Source organism: Haliotis rubra, unplaced genomic scaffold (genome assembly GCF_003918875.1).
Source record: "Haliotis rubra isolate DU_JTF1 unplaced genomic scaffold, ASM391887v1 Scf1516, whole genome shotgun sequence".
In the NCBI taxonomy this organism is placed as follows: domain Eukaryota; kingdom Metazoa; phylum Mollusca; class Gastropoda; order Lepetellida; family Haliotidae; genus Haliotis; species Haliotis rubra.
In genome coordinates this window covers 96,510-115,288 of record NW_025765466.1, presented here as the reverse complement: position 1 = coordinate 115,288, position 18,779 = coordinate 96,510, and the positions used below count along the sequence as shown (strand labels likewise).

General features: G+C 39.0%; 1 protein-coding gene and 1 long non-coding RNA gene across 2 annotated transcripts; both read right to left on the bottom strand.

The window, feature by feature from the left end:
* Positions 1–2,644: 2,644 nt before the first annotated feature.
* On the bottom strand, positions 2,645–6,895 carry LOC124270428. Its single transcript, XR_006896770.1, has 3 exons — positions 6,886–6,895; positions 6,612–6,616; positions 2,645–2,864 (listed from the first exon to the last, which is right to left on the bottom strand). It is a non-coding gene; the product is annotated as an uncharacterized LOC124270428 (long non-coding RNA).
* A 3,365-nt stretch (positions 6,896–10,260) lies between these two features.
* LOC124270426 (40S ribosomal protein S27-like) lies at positions 10,261–16,187 on the bottom strand. Its single transcript, XM_046705463.1, has 4 exons — positions 16,051–16,187; positions 14,452–14,560; positions 11,233–11,343; positions 10,261–10,688 (listed from the first exon to the last, which is right to left on the bottom strand). The coding sequence occupies exons 1-4, from the start codon at positions 16,054–16,056 to the stop codon at positions 10,660–10,662; spliced, it is 255 nt and encodes an 84-aa protein (XP_046561419.1). The 5' UTR covers positions 16,057–16,187; the 3' UTR covers positions 10,261–10,659.
* Between the last annotated feature and the right edge of the window lie 2,592 nt (positions 16,188–18,779).

Genomic DNA, 18,779 nt, shown 5'->3' with positions numbered 1-18,779 from the left:
ACGGCTGGTTCATTTGCAGATGCCCTCATGGCTCATTGTGTGTGTATGTATAGAGATGTTGGGTTTTGTAAATACATGCTCATTTTTTGTGTATAACATTTTACAATCAACAGACATCATAACATGTCATGTGTACAAGTATCACACCTGCCTGTCTGTGTAATTACATAATGTGACATAGACCGAACTCGGGCCATAAATGAATGCGTTTTGTTTATGGTGTATAGCCTGATAGGTGTTAAGTTCAAATTGCATGTGGTTAGTGATCGAAGTTGTGTATTGAATATTGTCATTAGCAGACGGGCAGGCAGACACATAGGTGTCAATAAAACAGACATTGAGTTTTGTCTGTGACAACGACATATCTATATCACAGTTAGAAATTCTGTCAACGCTAAATAATGACATTGCTTTTAAGTATCGAACTGGGAAAGTGACTGGGTAAGAAGAACGTGTGGTGAAATAGACAAATGAAATTATATAAACAGTTAAATCGGTAATCTACTGTCATAACATATAAAAAGCTCGTGCCTGTGAAATATCACCAAAACATTAGAAAAATAGCTCACACCAAAGCCTTCACCGAGTATTCACCGGACAACCCGCTTCCAAGCTGCGCGAACCTATGTCACTGCGCATGTGCTATGAGCGCAGCCCAGCTGTTGAAACCACTTTTCCCCCAAGCGCTGGGGTAAAATTAATGAATCGTTTGAACTCAAATTTTGCATGTTTTTTTTTCATCCAGTTATTTTCAACTTTATAAGTTGAATTTGCATTTTCGATGATTTGTTTCGGTATGTCCATACCGAAAGGTATCAGAATCTGCAAAGTTGTGTTTTACGTTGCATGTGACCTTTAATTGACCCCTGTATTAGATAATGATTACATGTTTGGCGTAGTCACAAAGAAACCAAGATCAAAACCATGTTGTCTAGAAACAAATGTAACAATAATGATAGATACTCCATTTGTGCAGATCGATATTTAGGATGTAAATCACTGGATTGTCAAGTCCAGACTTGATTATAGCCGTGAGGCGTTAAACAGCCAACAAACCACATGACACAAATAGGGGGTGTTGCGGTGGGGTAGCCTAGTGGTTCAAACGTTCGTTCATCGCGCCAAAGATATGGATTCAATTACCCACATGGGTACAATGTGTGAAGCCCATTTCTGGTGTCCCCGCCGTGATATTGCTGGAATATTGTAAAAGCGGCGTAAAACTAAACTCAGTCACTCACTCACTCATGCTGCCACTGTCTGAATTACGGGAGGTGAACTTATTTCTACTTGCCTAAAACTAACGTGTATTCACCTTGTCAGTACAGGTACCCAGGTAAGGCAGTCATGGGTGCGGTACCCGGTAGAGCAACACAACCTGCCTGACACATTCAGCAAATAGTTAGATTACGTCCATGCAATAGTTACAAGTTGGACAGAGCTCTGTACTGAGTGAGTGAGTTTAGTTTTACGCCACACTCAGCAATATTCCAGCTATATGGCGTATGGCGGCGGTCTGTAAATAATCGAATCTGGACCAGACAATTCAGTGATCAACATCATGAGCATCTAACCTGGATCTTCACGGGTGTAGACAAGCATGGGTTACTAAAGATGAATTCTAACCCATATCTTCTCGGGTGAGCTCTGTATTGGCACTGATTTCAGTATTTTATGCCATGTCACCTCATTGACCAGTGCAAGTTAGGATGCTCACAAACACATTCTGTTTTCAATTAGAAAGAAATATAAAGTACAAGTTTTAGAGTTAATTAATCAGCAGCCATCTTTGCTGTTGACAGTACTGAGGGAAGCAAGTGACTGTATGAGGCTGTTTGGATGTAAGGAAAACCCTGTATTCCAGGGCCTAGATTTTCGAAGCTCTCTTAGCGCTAAGATAGTAAGTGTCATACATTAACATCAACTGACGACTATCTTAGCGCAAAGAGAGGTTCAGAAATTTTAGCCCAGATGTACACCAGATGCATCGTGTCTCATAATTAGTGTACGCATTGATGCATCTACATGAAGCAAGCATGCAAACATGATGTTTATTTTGATGTATTCATTTGTATCTCAACATAAAATACTCTTTTCTTTATTTCTCTTGTAGGAAAAGCAAGTTTCCACATTTTAATGTTTTATCATAGATTTGCAGTTTGGCTATGTGATTCTTTGTGGGCAAGTGTTAATATATGAAACACATTGACAACCATAAACAATGTGAAATAATCCTTTTTTAACACAATATTTTTACACAATAAATTTTTATGCTTGCAAGTGATAGTCCAAGGGAGATAATTAAGGAGTTATCTCCCTTCCAGTTTTAAGCCTATGTTGCAGTTAGAAAGTTGGAGATGGGTAATGTTGCTTTGTTGGTTTATATTGCTAGCAACTGATACTGAGGCTACATAGCTAGCCTATCATTACTACTGGTGCTACTGTGTAGTTACTTTCAATGAGATAGGGAAGAAATACTCAAGCGAGTAACGGAAACGTGTCTGTAGGCCCCAATAAACAAACGACTGGTTAATCCTGTGACTTCTGTGATAATGCCTCATGTGATGTCGTCAATCTGTGTATATTGGATACATTCCATTCTATTGCTTTCCATTCTCATATGGTGTATGTTGGGTATATTTTCTCAGAGCTCCAGACAGATATAGAACCAACCTGAATGAAACTAGGTAGATTTGTTGTTCAGACTCTCGCGTGGTGGAAATTCGACGTTCAAGTGAAGTCATGTAAACTTCTGCTTCGTTTAGTAAGGTATCCACATTATAACACTGACAAAAACAGTAAAGAGAAGGGCCAGTGCGGGTCAAGTCTAACTCACAGTCTGTGCCTGGTTTCTACATGTTTATCTCAGTTAGATCTAGTCTTTGCCATTTTCATTACCTCTGAGTTATTTTAGGTGCGAGAATGAAAAGACCTGGAAGTCTCGACTGGTTAAACAAGAAACATACGCTAAGAAAAAAAGTAGGGAAACTTCATTATTAATTTACGATTGAAAAAATTATTTAGGTTCCCCTACGTTTTTTTAAGAGTATAGATAAAAACTATTTGAAAAGATTATATTGACCACTATCTGGAGCTCTCACAGGAGTTATGCAGTAGTTAGTACTGCTTGTAGTGTCATCCTCCTCGATCCAGGTAATAATAGTAGGATAGCTACTCAAGACCTATATACTGCCATGCCTTTATTCATGATATTTAATTATAACTTCCTACAGAAAGACTCTTGCAAGTATGTAATGTGCTGGAAAGGTTCAGATTAATTCAAATCAGACTAAACTCTAACATGCAGCAGGTCAGGATAATTAGTCAGTCGAAACCCTGGATCAGTGAAGATGGAACAACGTAGAGCATCACTGCAGATGCTTATATTGGCTACCATGGTTACCCAGGTTGTAGTTTGGTTGTAGTGATATTAAGACTGAAGTTGGTTTTATTGTATTTTTACAGAACTAATGTAATCTGTTGATTTTATATGTGCCGAACATAATCAGGGTGAGGTTGTTACAGATGCAAGATCAACCACAAGGAAATGTGTTCCACTTCTGTTCCACTTCTGTTCCACTTCTGTTCTGTTCCATGCTTCATTCACGTTCTGCCTGAAACGCCCAGTGTCAAAATTAATGTGGTTTAGTGCTGGTTGGAACACTAAGACAAACCCTGCTTGTACTCCTAGTGTGTGATACGTCTGTGGTTTGTGTCGTGGCCCTCACTGCTTGTGTTTTGAGTGAATAAGTGACATATTGTCTGAGGCAGGTTAAGGCAGGACAGTTTGACCTGTTTATTATGTTTTACTTATGTAATATATTTACTATTTATTCCAAAGTTTATTAACTACAGGAAATTGAGAACAACATGTCAGCAATTTATTCCTATCTTAAAGCATCCCTACATACAGGCTACACATCACACCCAACACATACAGGCTACACATCACACCCAACACATACAGGCTACACATCACACCCAACACATACAGGCTACACATCACACCCAACACATCACACCCAACACATACAGGCTACACATCACACCCAACACATACAGGCTACACATCACACCCAACACATACAGGCTACACATCACACCCAACACATACAGGCTACACATCACACCCAACACATACAGGCTACACATCACACCCAACACATACAGGCTACACATCACACCCAACACATACAGGCTACACATCACACCCAACACATACAGGCTACACATCACACCCAACACATACAGGCTACACATCACACCCAACACATACAGGCTACACATCACACCCAACACATACAGGCTACACATCACACCCAACAAGCTTGACAAGTACTGTAGATGACATGATGCTGCTACCCCCCTCTTGATGTACAACATTTGGGGGGTTGTTTAGAAAGTCTTCAAACTCGTGTTTGTACTTGGGACTCAAACATATTCATATTTGGTACAAATCAAACATTAAAAATGTCATTGTTTATGTAAAACTTGCTTTCTATTTTCTTTTTCTTATATATTTAAGTGATTTTAAGTGATTTAAATAGCACCCTTTTGTGACTCAGGAATAGATTTCATGTCCCTATGCGTGTTCAATAAATTATTGTTCTCTTAGGCAGACTGTAACTATGGCAATAGTCTGTCTCACAGTCCCTGAGCCACATTATTTACCCTACGCCTGGCCCTCCCTGCAATGTAGTCTGTCTCACAGTCCCTGAACCACATTATTTTCCCTACAGCCTAGCCCTCCCTGCAATGCTAAAGCCCTAAATGAAGCAAGTCTAGATTTCCTCAGGCTCCCTGAATCTCCCTTCCCACTGGGGCTCCTTTTCGATTTAAATGGGTTTATTTGTTACTATCAAAATTATATATAATCAGGGACTAAGCGTTAGTCTACTATGGCACAGGATTCATATCTATGCATAATTGATCAATGTACCCACATACATTTAGGTCAATCTTTTCACTGACAAGTACCCATAACACAACCTACATTTGGGTAAAATTGACATTTGAGAAATGAAAGGGTGCTGTTTTCACAAAAATTAGTCTAAGAGTTCATATGTGCCTGTAATGTTGATATGGAAGACTTCAGCCCAGTAAATATGTCCCAAGCAGGCAAGTATATGATGCTACAGATGGAATCACGTTTTTTTGGCCAAGCTGAATTTAACCCCAAATTCTTTAATGTTCCGTTTCATGTTGGGCAGAATTATTCCTCCTGTAGCCTGTTAGAAACCTGTGATCATGGATTTGAATCCCGTGTCGATGATGCTTCTAGATTTGTACATGGAATCTTCGTGTCTGGGTTTGCACCCTCCTGCCATATGATAGCTTGACTAATATACTGGACAAATTAAGTTAGGGATATTGATATTTTTATGATTGATATTTTACCAGTGTGTCAATGAATAAATAGATCATTATTCATACTTTCAAAAGTTACATATCCCTAAATATTTTTGTCCAGTATATATAAAGGAGCACTGTAAGGAAGTCCAGATGGCTTCACGGAACATTAGGAACCAGATATTTATTACCTGTAAAAGGACGATGGGTTGAGGAATCGGTTCAAAAGGGCACCGGGGAGGATTACCCAAAATTATCACATTCCTACGAGGAGGCTCATAGACATATAATACTAGTATTTGTTTGTGGATGATATTAAAAATTGTGTACGCATATATGGGTGTTCAGAAAATGTACCAAGCATGGGTTGAGGGCCAATACTTGTTGTTCACTAGTGCATCAAAACACTCTGGTGGTGGGGTAGCCTAGTCGTTAAAGTGTCCACTCGTCACGCCGATGACCGGGGTTCGATTCCCCACAAGGGTACAATGTGTGGACTCCATTTCCTGTGTCTCTCTCTCAAAGTCTACCTTGAAGAAGCAGCACAGTAAACTGATGTGTCACTTCTCTGAATTTTACGGAGTAACAAATTCAGTAAAGGGACATGTAAACTAGTTTTGCAGGTAACTGTTTATACATCTCGTGAACACTTCCTTCATATTCCTGTAAGGGGGGTGGGGTCGAACAGCAGACAATTGTTTACAGTACAAAGTTAATTCTTCATGGGTTTTGTATACATATGGAGAGGTGGGCTAGCCAAGTTGTTAACGTGGTTGCTGAACACGCTGAAGACCCGGGTTCGATTCCTCACATGGGTACAATGTGTGAAGCCCATTTCTGGCGTCCCCTGCTGTGATATTGCTGGAATATTGCTAAAAGATGCGCAAGACTAAACTCACTGATATTCCTGTAACTTCTCCGAGTTGATTATTACCATGGTTACGGTACAATATATTCCCGCAGTATCTCAGGGTGTGTTGACAGGCATACAGTCAGTGGTTACATGACAGATGTTGCAATGTTTTCTCAGCTGCCTTAAACAGTGTGATACATGTGAACAGTTGAAATGCCTTTCAGAAAAATGTCATTTTTATTTTTGTAAATTCCAGTACAAAGACTGGATGTAATTGTATATAGCAGAAAATAAAAAAAGTACAACTTATTGACTCTTGCTGTTTGGTTGTTTGACATGATTCAGCGATATCCAAGTTATATACTCTTAAGACCCGTGAAGATCTGGGGTAGAATAGGTCTTCAGCAACCCATGCTTGCCACAAAAGGCGACTATGCTTGTCGTAAGAGGCGACCAACGGGATCGGGTGGTCAGGCTCGCTGACTTGGTTGACACATGACATCGCTTCCCAATTGCGCAGATCGATGCTCATGCTGTTGATCACTGGATTGTCTGGTCCAGACTCGATTATTTACAGACCGCTGCCATATAGCGGGAATATTGCTGAGTGCGGCGTAAAATTAAACTCACTCACTCACTATATGCTCTTAAAACAAAGTAGGGGAACTTCATTTTTAATTTACGGTTGAAAAACTTGGTTGATATATCGGATTCAGTCAGCGCAGCCTCAGCTCCATTATTTTTCAGGAATGGAGAGTTACTGAGACATTACCCTCTATGTAACATCTTCCTACCAGCATGCACCACCTTTTCTAATCCAGAATCCGAAAGCCATGCCCTGGGACGGAGAACACTTGTATGGTGTGTCAGAGGACCAGATAAGCTGCGTATCCGGGTAAAATACGCATAGAAAATTCTAATTACGCATTGAGTTGCGTACCAATTACGCATTTAAAATGTTAGATACGCGAACAGTTTAAAACAAATGCGTACGGAATATATTATAAAAATCGCTTGCGTAATGAAAAAGACATTGATTGCTATCAAGTTGTACTGTTAGTGTAGGATGAGTGATTTTTTTATGAAATCATTTCCATTATATTTAACTTGGTTTTGATTAGGAATGACATAAGGCAGAACATACCTGCTTAGTAAACTTACTCAATGACAAAATACTTAGGTGAGTAATATGACTGAAATACACACATATTTGAAAGCAGTGGGTAACGGAAAATGAAATACCCACTCAACATTCATAATACCCACTCCAAAAAAATAGTGGGTACAGTACCCATATGAGCTAAATCTTATCTGGAGCTCTGGTGTGTGTAACCTGGATGGAGGAGACAGGGAAATGGTGTGTGGTCCACTGCTTTCGTGGATCAGCAAGGATGCTGTGTGTGTGCGTGTGTGAGTGAGTATTTTTTATACAAAGGCAGATATGCCGTGTGGTCGGAGGTGTCAGGAGGAAACCTGTGTGTAAACTCTTACCCTCAGATACAAACTGTTTACTTCTAGTGCTGATTGACTTATTCATTGTACAGCTCCATAGCTATTCTGGACTGGCTCAGGCTTTCCACTCAAATGATTGGAACATACCCAAGGGGAAGTAACTCTGTCTTACCCTGACAACACAAAACCCCAGCACAATGCTCAGTGCAAACCAAATGCTGAGATTACATAAAACCTAAAATATATTACTCTTGACTTCACTATATAAATATTCTTTACTCTTTTGGATCTGACTTATGTGGGAACAAAAGCAAAATTGATGTAAATTGTTGTAATGTTGATAAATTCATATCAAAATGTGTTTTTAGACTAAGAGCAGGTTATGAACAAGAATGGCACACGTTGCTTGTAAATGGCCCTAAATTTCCAATTTATTCTTGTTTTAAAATCTCATTTGATGTTGAATTTTTCAAAATTCCGATCAGCCCTCACTAAATTCAGATGTTCTTCACACCGCCTCCAAACTGAAACCGGTCGATATATTAATCAACCCAGATCAAATAGATTGTTTTGTATGTAAAGACAACTTTATTGACAATGAATTTAGTTTTATTTGGTATGTAAATGTTATCAAAATTTATTAAAATCCCACTTATCATAAGCTTAATATGCTCATGTCAATTGGCAAATCCAGCGATTGTAAACAACCTGGCTATTTATATACACAATGCAATGAAACTTAGAGATTAACTTCTACACCAATAATATCATGTTTCCTTTTGTATATTTTGTAAATCAACTTATTGTCTTCTGAAATATACATGCACATATGTATCGCTCTGTAATCCTGACATGTACCAAGCATATGGCCTCCACAACAAAGAACAATAAAGAAACATAAACTGAGGATCATTTCTTGGCATAGCTTTAACAGAACCAACATCTCGGCTTTACTATCAAAGGAGGGCACTTTTTAGTAACTGCGGATTTTATTTTGTTTGACCACTCACTCCACACGAAGCTGAGCAAGAAGGTCCACACAATACTTTTGTTTTGTTTGTTTACTGTTTAACGCTCTCAACATTTTTCTATCTTTTTTATCTTTATCCACACTACCATAACAAAGTTACAGGTAAGTCTTTATCCACACTGCCATAACAAAGTTACAGGTAAGTCTTTATCCACACTGCCATAACAAAGTTACAGGTAAGTCTTTATCCTCACTACCACAACAAAGTTACAAGTAAGTCTTTATCCACACTGCCATAACAAAGTTACAGGTAAGCCTTTATCCACACTACCATAACAAAGTTACAGGTAATTCTTTATCCACACTGCCATAACAAAGTTACAGGTAAGTCTTTATCCACACTACCATAACAAAGTTACAGGTAAGTCTTTATCCACACTACCATAACAAAGTTACAGGTAAGTCTTTATCCACACTGCCATAACAAAGTTACAGGTAAGTCTTTATCCACACTGCCATAACAAAGTTACAGGTAAGTCTTTATCCACACTGCCATAACAAAGTTACAGGTAAGTCTTTATCCACACTACCATAACAAAGTTACAGGTAAGTCTTTATCCACACTACCATAACAAAGTTACAGGTAAGCCTTTATCCACACTACCATAACAAAGTTACAGGTAAGCCTTTCTCCACACTACCATAACAAATGAAGTTACAGGTAAGTATTGTCACATATAGGCATAAAAATTCTCACTATCCAAGACTGTATCTGTGTGTGATGTAGTGCTAACTTTGCTCTGATATTTGTTCCAACTAATGTAATAATTATTAAATCATGCCATGAGTTATGAACTGTCATACCGTTTTTATTACACAAGTTCAATAATACAGTGAGTGAGTGAGTGAGTTAATATTTAACGTCACATCGGCAATATTGCAGCCATATCGTGACGAGAACATGTGATACTGAAATGAAATATTTGTATATTAAAAAAACCTGCCGACGAAGGACAGTAAAACAACTAGAATATCACAGATATGGATGTAAAACTAGTAATTAAGTCTAAAACGTTATAACGATAGGAGAAAACAATACAGTATAAAAATGGACTATAAATCGCCAATAACTGAAGGTAGATCACCATACCAGGGACCATGGGGACTTACATTTCTTTTGCTAGCTGCATGGACCCTAGTTGGATTTACACCACCCCTTCAGCCATTGGCGACAGAAGAGAAATCTAGCCATAAATTAAAAGCACACATATTCTACGACTAAAACCTGGTACACTTAAATTGACTAAATGTTTTGGGACTTACGTTCAATAATACAGATATATACAGTGTCAGTTGTTATATGTGCAGTATGTATCACAATATAGTGGTCTCTACCACAACACATACCATTAAAATAAAGTAGGGGATATTGGATTTACAAGATTGATAACATGCAAATGATAAAGCTAAGCAGCCAACAGATGAGAAATTAAGGGAAAATGTGACCATTTATTTCATTCCTTTGGAAATATTTCATCTGTATGGATATACATTACTTTTTCTCATATGCATTGACATTGGCTAGTGGTATGCTCGCAAAATGGAATATCCTCTACTTGTTTTTAAAATGGTATATTATAATACAATTTGTGCAGATGACAAACTTGGTCAACATCTCTAGCCATGGGGACAGGGTGTTTGCCCTTTTATCAGCTCAACAGTTCAAATCCCATTATGGAATGTTATGTTACGCTCAATGCATCATCAAATAGGACAATGACAGTGAGTGAAGTTTTTCTCCACTTTTAACAATATTCCAGCAATGTCATGGCCAGGGACACCAGAAACGGTCCCACATTGTATTCATGTGAGGAATCGAACCCAGGTCTTCGGCGCATCAAATAGGATACACATGCACAAAACAACGCACACACAAGCGTATCCCAGAGGACGAAGTAATGTTTATTTATATGTTAATTACAAGCTGATAAACAGAACCCCTGGGTTTTTTCATTTTTTTTCTTCTTTCTCCATCTTAATGCTGCTTCCTGCGGAAAGAGCAACCTGAAAAAAAAACGACACAAGGCTCAAAGTTTGTTCACACAATCACAAGAACATTCAACCGAGGTTTCTCAAAGACTAAAAAACATTAAATATTCTACTAAAACGATGGAAGATCTTGAGCTATGAAACAATTACAACCCAGGTGAAGCCATAAGTTGGTCATATACAATAACCAATGGCGGACAATATAAAGATAAAAGTTAAAACGATGACATGGTTACAATATAAATGATGGTGCGAGCTACTCCAGTTAACTTTTGTCCTGTTAATTGTGTGGGTTTAGTTTTACACCGCACTCTGCAATATTCCAACTAAATGGCAACGGTCTGTAAATAATCCAGTCTGGACCAGACAATCCAGTGATCAACAGTATGAGCATCAATCTCTGCAACTGGGATACGATGACTTGTCAACCTAGTCTGACCCCCCGATCCTGTTAGTCACCTCTTTTATCCAGTTAACACAATACCAAACATGACTGAACACTTTAACTGCCCCTTCCTGTGTGTCGTAACCTGTTAACAGATAAATGCGGTATATGTACCTTCAGTTAGCCTAGCCTTGCCCCCTGTGGGCTGGCACAGCACAGTGGAGCAGCCCACACACAGAACCACAGTCTGTGCATGGCTGAATACAGTTGTGATCTTGTAACATCCTGCAACAAAAGAAAATATATAGACTCAGATACTTCACACTTCTGACTTGGCGGAGGTCTAGTCCAGTCCAACAGAAGAAATGTGCATATGTATATCGACACAGAAAAATACATAGGAATGATAAGTCTTATGGAGGATCAACTTATGTATTGTTCAACAGCGACGTTTCGGTATAGATACTTATTCAGTTTTCATGCGTGAAAACCGTGCAAGTATCTATACCGAAAAGTCGCTATTGTACAATACAGAAGTTGATCACCCACAGGGATAGAAATACTATTTTTCTATGTGTGCCATAGGGCACCAGACAAATATTTAAGGTGTGCCTTTCATAAATCAAGTATTCCCACATGTTTTTAGAATAAATTACAATGATGATGATCACTTGAAATTTATCGTTGAATAAGAAATGGGTTTATGAGCATTCAAACATGTATGGTATTATTTAATTTGGGAAAAAATAATTGTTTTGGGGATTAAATGACTAAATGTGAGTCATGTCTGTAAAAAAATTAGACGCGTCAATAGGGCATCGAGAACATTTTTTAGCTGTGCCATTTCAATATTTACCGTGCCATGGCACACTTATATATGGGGTATTTCGAGCCTTGATCCATAAACACTTGTCATTCCTAATATTGCTCACATTTATTGCGTCAAATTCTTGGCCAGAGGTCTAAAGTTACAGTAATTCAATGCAGCAATGCAATTACTAATTCCTACTGCACACAACAGTAAATGTAGAGATTGGACGCAGATTAATAATTAACTGTGTGCAAAGGGATGCACAATATTATCCCATTGTAACCACAACACATCTGTGGCTTTGCCAAGTGTTCGGTTGTTGCTTTCAGAGCAGTTATGTGCATCAATTTCATCCACCAGTCCACACGATCAATGATTCATTCCAGGCTTTAACACGCTGACTGCCACCCGAGTATACTTGTAGTATCAATGTCTGGCCGAATTTGCCACTACGAGTTATCTCGTAGCTGCATCAATGATATTTTGAAACAGGTTTCACATGTTGGCAAAACAGGCACAAGATTCAATCGACTCTTGGCGGTAACACAGAACGCCAGGAGACGTTCGTTTCTTGTGCCTGTGAGGATTACTGAAAATGCTGTCTGCTAGCAAGTAAACAAAGGGGGATAACCCTTCACAAACTAATGAAAAAGGATTAACGGAGTTGTCTCTCTTGAATGAAACCAAGCAATTGATTGCTGGTCAAGGTTGTTTATACTAGAAATCCAATTAAACATACTCCTAAAATTCTCAATAATTTCTGGTCACAATATGATGGATAACATATACAATAAGAAGATAGCCTCTACATAATTGTGTCTCAACCATGCCACAGTGATCAACAAAGTCTGATGGTATGACAATCTGATTCATTTTGGTGCCTCTTACATTGACTGAGTTTGACACCGTTTTTAGTAGGGCTGTAACGATTAACTCGCATATTCGCTGAATCGAACCGTAGCCCTTCATGAATTCAATTCGTTATTCGTGGTCACCAGAACCGAATATTAACGAATATTTACAATTTTTTTAAGGGAGCATGGTTTACTTGAACCCTTATGTTCTTTCCAAAGTGAGATATGCAAGAATGGAACATGTACTAGCATTGCAGTAGTGCAAGTCATGTTAGTTTGCCAAGACTGCACATGGTACTGTCGACTATAACTATTACATACCAAATTTGAGATCAAGAGATCACTGGTTATTGCTGTGACAAATCAAAACTGTCAACATGGACGTTCCATAAAGTGCATCAATCACTTAACTACAACATTGTATTCGTGAATAATTATTCGTCTTCGTTACCCCAAATTCATGATACGTATCATATTCGCCACATAGTGTATTCGCTGCAGCCCTAGTTTTTAGCAATATTCCAGCAATATTACGGCAGGGGAAACCAGAAATGGGCTTCACACATAGTACCCATGTGGGGAATCGAACCCGGATCTTTGGCGTGACGAGCCAACGCTGTAACCACTGAGCTACCCCACCAGCCCGGGGTGCCCCTTACATCCAGCAGTTGACAGTCAACTCTTAGCCTGAATGAGGGTTGAAATGTATGAAAGAATCTGACCCACTTAGACATTGCTAAATGCTGCATCAGCCATCTTTCAGCTATTTACAGCAAGATATGCATTTGTTTTACAGTACGTTAGAAAATAAAAGTGTTGTTGGAAATTACTAAAATCTGTCAAAAAGTGCGTTGTTGAAAATCACTAAAATCTCAGCTCAACATCACTTTTAAAGGTAAAAACTGACTGCTGAGCTAAAAAGGCTCAATGAAAACAAAGCGCAGCATACCAGGTATTGTGAGGTCAAAGCTATCAGGTGAACCAGTGTTCAATGAATGGCAGTCAACAGGTGCTTGTGGTTACACGAATGTATGAAGTTGAAACTTAATAGCCAAGATTCAAATACTTGAGCATTTATTCATTGATTCATGACTTTCTGTTTCTGCTTTCACCTTATAATTGCGTCTTTCCTTTTACTTGTTATTTAGTAGTCTCATTTCCAGACACCCTGTTCGGAGTGAGTTTAGTTGAACTAAGTCAATCAGCTTGACCACCCAGGGCTCAATTTAGTGCTTTGTTACTTGCACTGGTGCAACCCAATATAACAAAATGCAACCTAGTTATGAGTCTAACTGGGTTTTATTTAGAAATAAATCAGCAATAAATCTAACAAAGCATAAATATGTCAGCTCATTTTTCTTCTAAACTTTGAATAGCTATGGTACCAAAACATTGCTATTTATAGACACGTCTCGGCTATGACAGCTCATTAAACATGGATCAGCTGTCTGTGTTGCTATGGTTTCATGAGTACTACATCACGGAAATATGTTTATGTGCACCGAAACCTCTGACGTTATAACACACTACCTTGCAACTGGAATTTGGCTGGTGCAACTTTATCTTAGGTTGCACCTGGTGCAAGTAGGCTAACATTTCTTAAATCGAGCCTTGCCACCTGATTCCATTGGTCGCCTCTTACGACAAGCATAGGTTACTGAAGACCAATTCTAACCCTGATCTTCACGGGTATTGTTTGGAAACATCTTCAAATGACAAACTGCTTACCTGGACATTTGACATCCATGAAATAGCTGTTGGGTGACTGCACCAAACGCTTCAGTTTACACTTTTGCTTCTCCTCCTCAAGGGAGGGGTGGAGTAGGTCTTTCGCGAGCTAAAACAGAAAGATACTGAGGTGAAGAGTTTGCAAACAGAACAGTGAGTGAGGAAGTTTAGTTTTACACCATTTTTCGAAATATTCCTGAAATATCACTGTAGGGGGACACCAGAAATGGGTTTCACACATTGTGCCTATATTGGGGAATCGAACCCGGGTCTTCAGCTAGACGAGCAAACGCCACAAGGTTACCCTACCTCCCTCTAAACAGTGAATAAGATAAATAACACTATAGTCCTGTTAGCTTGGACGATCAATATCTCGGTTAAAAATTAGAAAGTGAGTTTAGTTTTAAGCTGCACTCAGCAATATTCCAGTTATATGGCGACGGTGTATAAATAACCGAGCACAAATACAGAAGAAACAAAATTATCATAACGAGAGCTTCCATATCACAATAACAAATAAAAACTAATAACTAATCACACAGTTGCTAGAATCCTTCTGGTTGCACATTTCATTTGCATACATTTTTATAATGATGGATTGAAAACTGTTATTTGCTAAGGAAATATGTTATTTCTGTCGGTTCACTAATGAACCCTTCAGACAAAGTGAACGAGTATGGTTTTACGCCATACTCGCAGAGTTAATATGGTATTATGCCAATTGTAGCAATATCATGGCAAGCAAAAAAAAATGGGCCCTGGACATACAGCAGGGAATTGAACCTAGACCTGTCTTAGACGTGATGACCACTTAACCACATGGCTAACCAGAAATATGATCTTGCCTAAATCTTGACAGCTTCCTAAGTTTGGGGCTGGACAACGTTTGCCGACCAAACATTCCTTTACGATCATTAAGGTAAAGTGTACTAATCCCAGTTCGGCATATAACACGTTCGCTTCATGAAAACTAGATTATTTAGTTGGAGTCACCAATTTAACATTGAGAAAAGTGGGGGTTCTCTCCCCTTATATAGATAGCGAAAGTACTTTTCTGGTTGATTTTTCAGTTATTCCATTCTCCTATTTATTGGAAAGGATAGAACATACAAGAAACTTCAATTCAATGTTATCCCCTGTATTCGCCACAGTTCCATGTTTAAAAATAACTAGATTCACATCTTGCACAACATGTGGAAAGCATGGGGTCCGCCATCTTTGTTTACAAGCTGATTCGACCTCGACACATTTCAGGCTTGATATCCACTTGACAAAACTACAGCCAAGTCCATATTTCTTGTGAATCATCCTGATCTACCATTCTAATATCCCCGCATAAACACATAACATGTTGAAACCGAGATCTTGATGGAAAGCACTGCATATCCACAAGCTCAGTACTCGTAGGCAATAGACATTGTAAAACCATCGATCATGACCGATTTTTAACAATCACACACACGAAAATTTGACACATCTCCTGGAGGAAATATACACATGGTCATCAAGAATTAGGTTTCAAATTGTACACCTGCAAGTTAGAGACATTAGTTTTGACATGTAATTGAAGAAATGGCAATTCTGGTTTGAGCAACTCACTGGCATCTTGTTCTAAGCGAAGCCTGATAGAAAAGGCCGAGCTGGGGCCTACATCTAATATAGCACGGGGGGCAGTTGCACAACTAGACTGAAATCAGCCGTAGTTTCGCAATCTGTTTGCAATACTGGAACAAAATCGATTAATAAAAGAAGAATTATATATAACTTTGTCCAAATCGGACCTATGATCTCATCGTGTTGATTTAACAAATACAATATTGCTTGAAATAAGAAATGATATTTGATCAAGGGTAGGTAACTCACTTTCAACTTTTATTGCGCACTTACGAATATGCAGATAGAATGAAAGAGAAACAAGACATTATTTTGTCATGATTTTTACTTGAACATTTAAAGGAAATTGTAGTTATTTAATTCGTAATCACAGTGTGTGATCGATTTCGAAACAAAAAGTATGACCGGTGTGCAATAAGTTCCGGAAAGGTTTAAAATATTCATATTGTAAAGTGACATTTCATACAAATTCTTAATGATGTGGGAAGTCTGTACTGCCAATTCACAGTTTCAGATTAGTACTGACACACAAAAAACAGAACAGAATAATTATGTGATGAACATTTTACTTTGAAACAAGTGTGGTTTATATAATGTTGCAATTAAACTGTAAATGCAAGGCAACTAATGTATACTGTAAACACGTGGGGACAGCAGACTCGAGAATTTAGTGAATGTAGAATAGACATAAATTATTAATGTATGCATTTGCAGCAGCTAGCTCGAGTACCAGAATGACCGGCAGATGACCCTATAATGTTAGCCTTGCTCCAAGGCTGTACTGAAGGCTAAGTCGATGGATGTACAGTAATTCTATCCATTACAGAGGCAAGTCTAGATAAGCGGACAATACATCTAGGCACGCCAGTCTGTTAGGGGGATATTTAGATTTTTTAGAAATTATCATTTAAACTATTAATTATTACCTGAGAGACTTGTGCAAGTCTACTGTAAGGTCAGCCTGCTGGGATGTATAGCAAGCTCCGGACGGTGCTCTGAGGTCGGCTTGATCCACGGAATAAAACTGTATAATAAAATACACCACTAGACTAACATCAGTAGGAGGAAAAACTGTTTTTAAATTCTGTAATACTACCGACATAACCCTGCGGGGCGGTGGGGCAGCCTATTCGTTAAAGCGTTCGCTCGTCACGCTAAAGACCCGGGTTCGATTCCCTATACATGGGTACAATGTGTGAAGCTCATTTCTGGTGTTCCCCGCCCTGATACTGCTGGAATATTGCTAAAAGCGGCGTAATACTAAACTCACTCACTCACTTATTCCTGGCACACATATTGCTGACATAATTTGACAAATGTTCTTTCTATGTAACGATCGAGGGGCGGTGAGGTAGTCTAGTGGTTAAAGCGTTCGCTCGTCACGGCCCGGGTTCGACTTCCCACATGAATTACAATGTGTGAAGCCTATTTCTTGTGTCTCCCGCCGTGATATTGCTGGAATATTGCTAAAAGCGGCGTAAAACAAACCTCACTCACTCACTCACTCTGTGTAACAATGCTCTGAGCACAATTAGGAGATAAACATATTACTGTGTTTGAAAATCTGAGGTATATAACGAAATTATAGTAGTTCTAAATTTGATTTAAAACCGAACGCGTATCTTCATTCTACCATTATTAAGATTTAAAAACCCCAATACATATTGTTTACAATGTGTTGGAAAATTAGAGGTATGTCACGAAATTTAATTAGCAATCATAATCAAATATTTACTGAAGTCATAGCATAATGTTTTTTCCCGTTTGGGATATTATTTCATTGGCTGTGTTACAGTACTGACCAACTGAGATACAGCACTTCACTGTAGATACTTGTCTGTCTCACAGTCCCTGAACCACATTATTTTCCCTACTGCCAAGCCTTCTATGCAGTGCTGAAGCCCTAAATAAAGCAAGTCTAGATTTCCTCAGGTTCTGAATCTCTGGTCTCCCTAGGGCTCCTTTTCAATATAAATGGGCTTGTTTGTTACTATCAAAATTATATATATTCAGAGACTAAGCCTTAGTCTATGTAGATACCCACTCAAACTCGGGGCACTGACTCTGAGCTGAACTGCCCTTGTCTCACTGAGGCGGTCGGGAGGTCAAGAGGTTAAAACTTTCGCACGTCACGGCTCGGGTTCGACTCCCCACGTGGATACAATGTGAGAAGCCAATGTGTGTGTCCCCCACCGTTATATAGCTGGATTATTGCTAAAGCTGGGGTGAAACCCGACTCACTCACTCACTCCTTTTCACATCCCCATGATTCCAAGCACCCGAGTGTCCAATAACAAGTACACTCTATCGCGACGTTTGGTATGATCCACTCACCTTCCGCTTACTGGACAGACATTGTATCCTATAGACCACCTACAGTTAGCATGACAACACATCAGTGTATTCAGTTCAGCTTAGTTTCTGTCTATGTGGGACGGTGGGGTAGCCTAGTGGTTAAAGAGTTTGCTCATCACGCTGGAGACCAGGGTTTGATTCCCTACATGGGTACAATGTGTGAGGCCTATTTCTGGTGTCCCCGTCGTGATATTGCTGGAATATTGCTAAACGCGGCGTAAACCTAAACTCACTCTATCACTACTATTAGTGTGGTGAGACAAATGGGGCTTTCCTTCAAACTACCTCCTTTAATCCTGGACTTTCTCACACACATCACCCTAGACTTTCTCACATACATCACCCTGGACTCTCAAACA

Coding starts and splice junctions, on each gene's coding strand:
- LOC124270426 (XM_046705463.1), bottom strand. Junction 11,344..14,451: donor CATGGATGTCAAATGTCCAG/GTAAGCAGTTTG, acceptor CTTTTGTTGCAG/GATGTTACAAGATCACAACT. Junction 10,689..11,232: donor CAAGGCTAGGCTAACTGAAG/GTACATATACCG, acceptor TTTTTTTTTCAG/GTTGCTCTTTCCGCAGGAAG.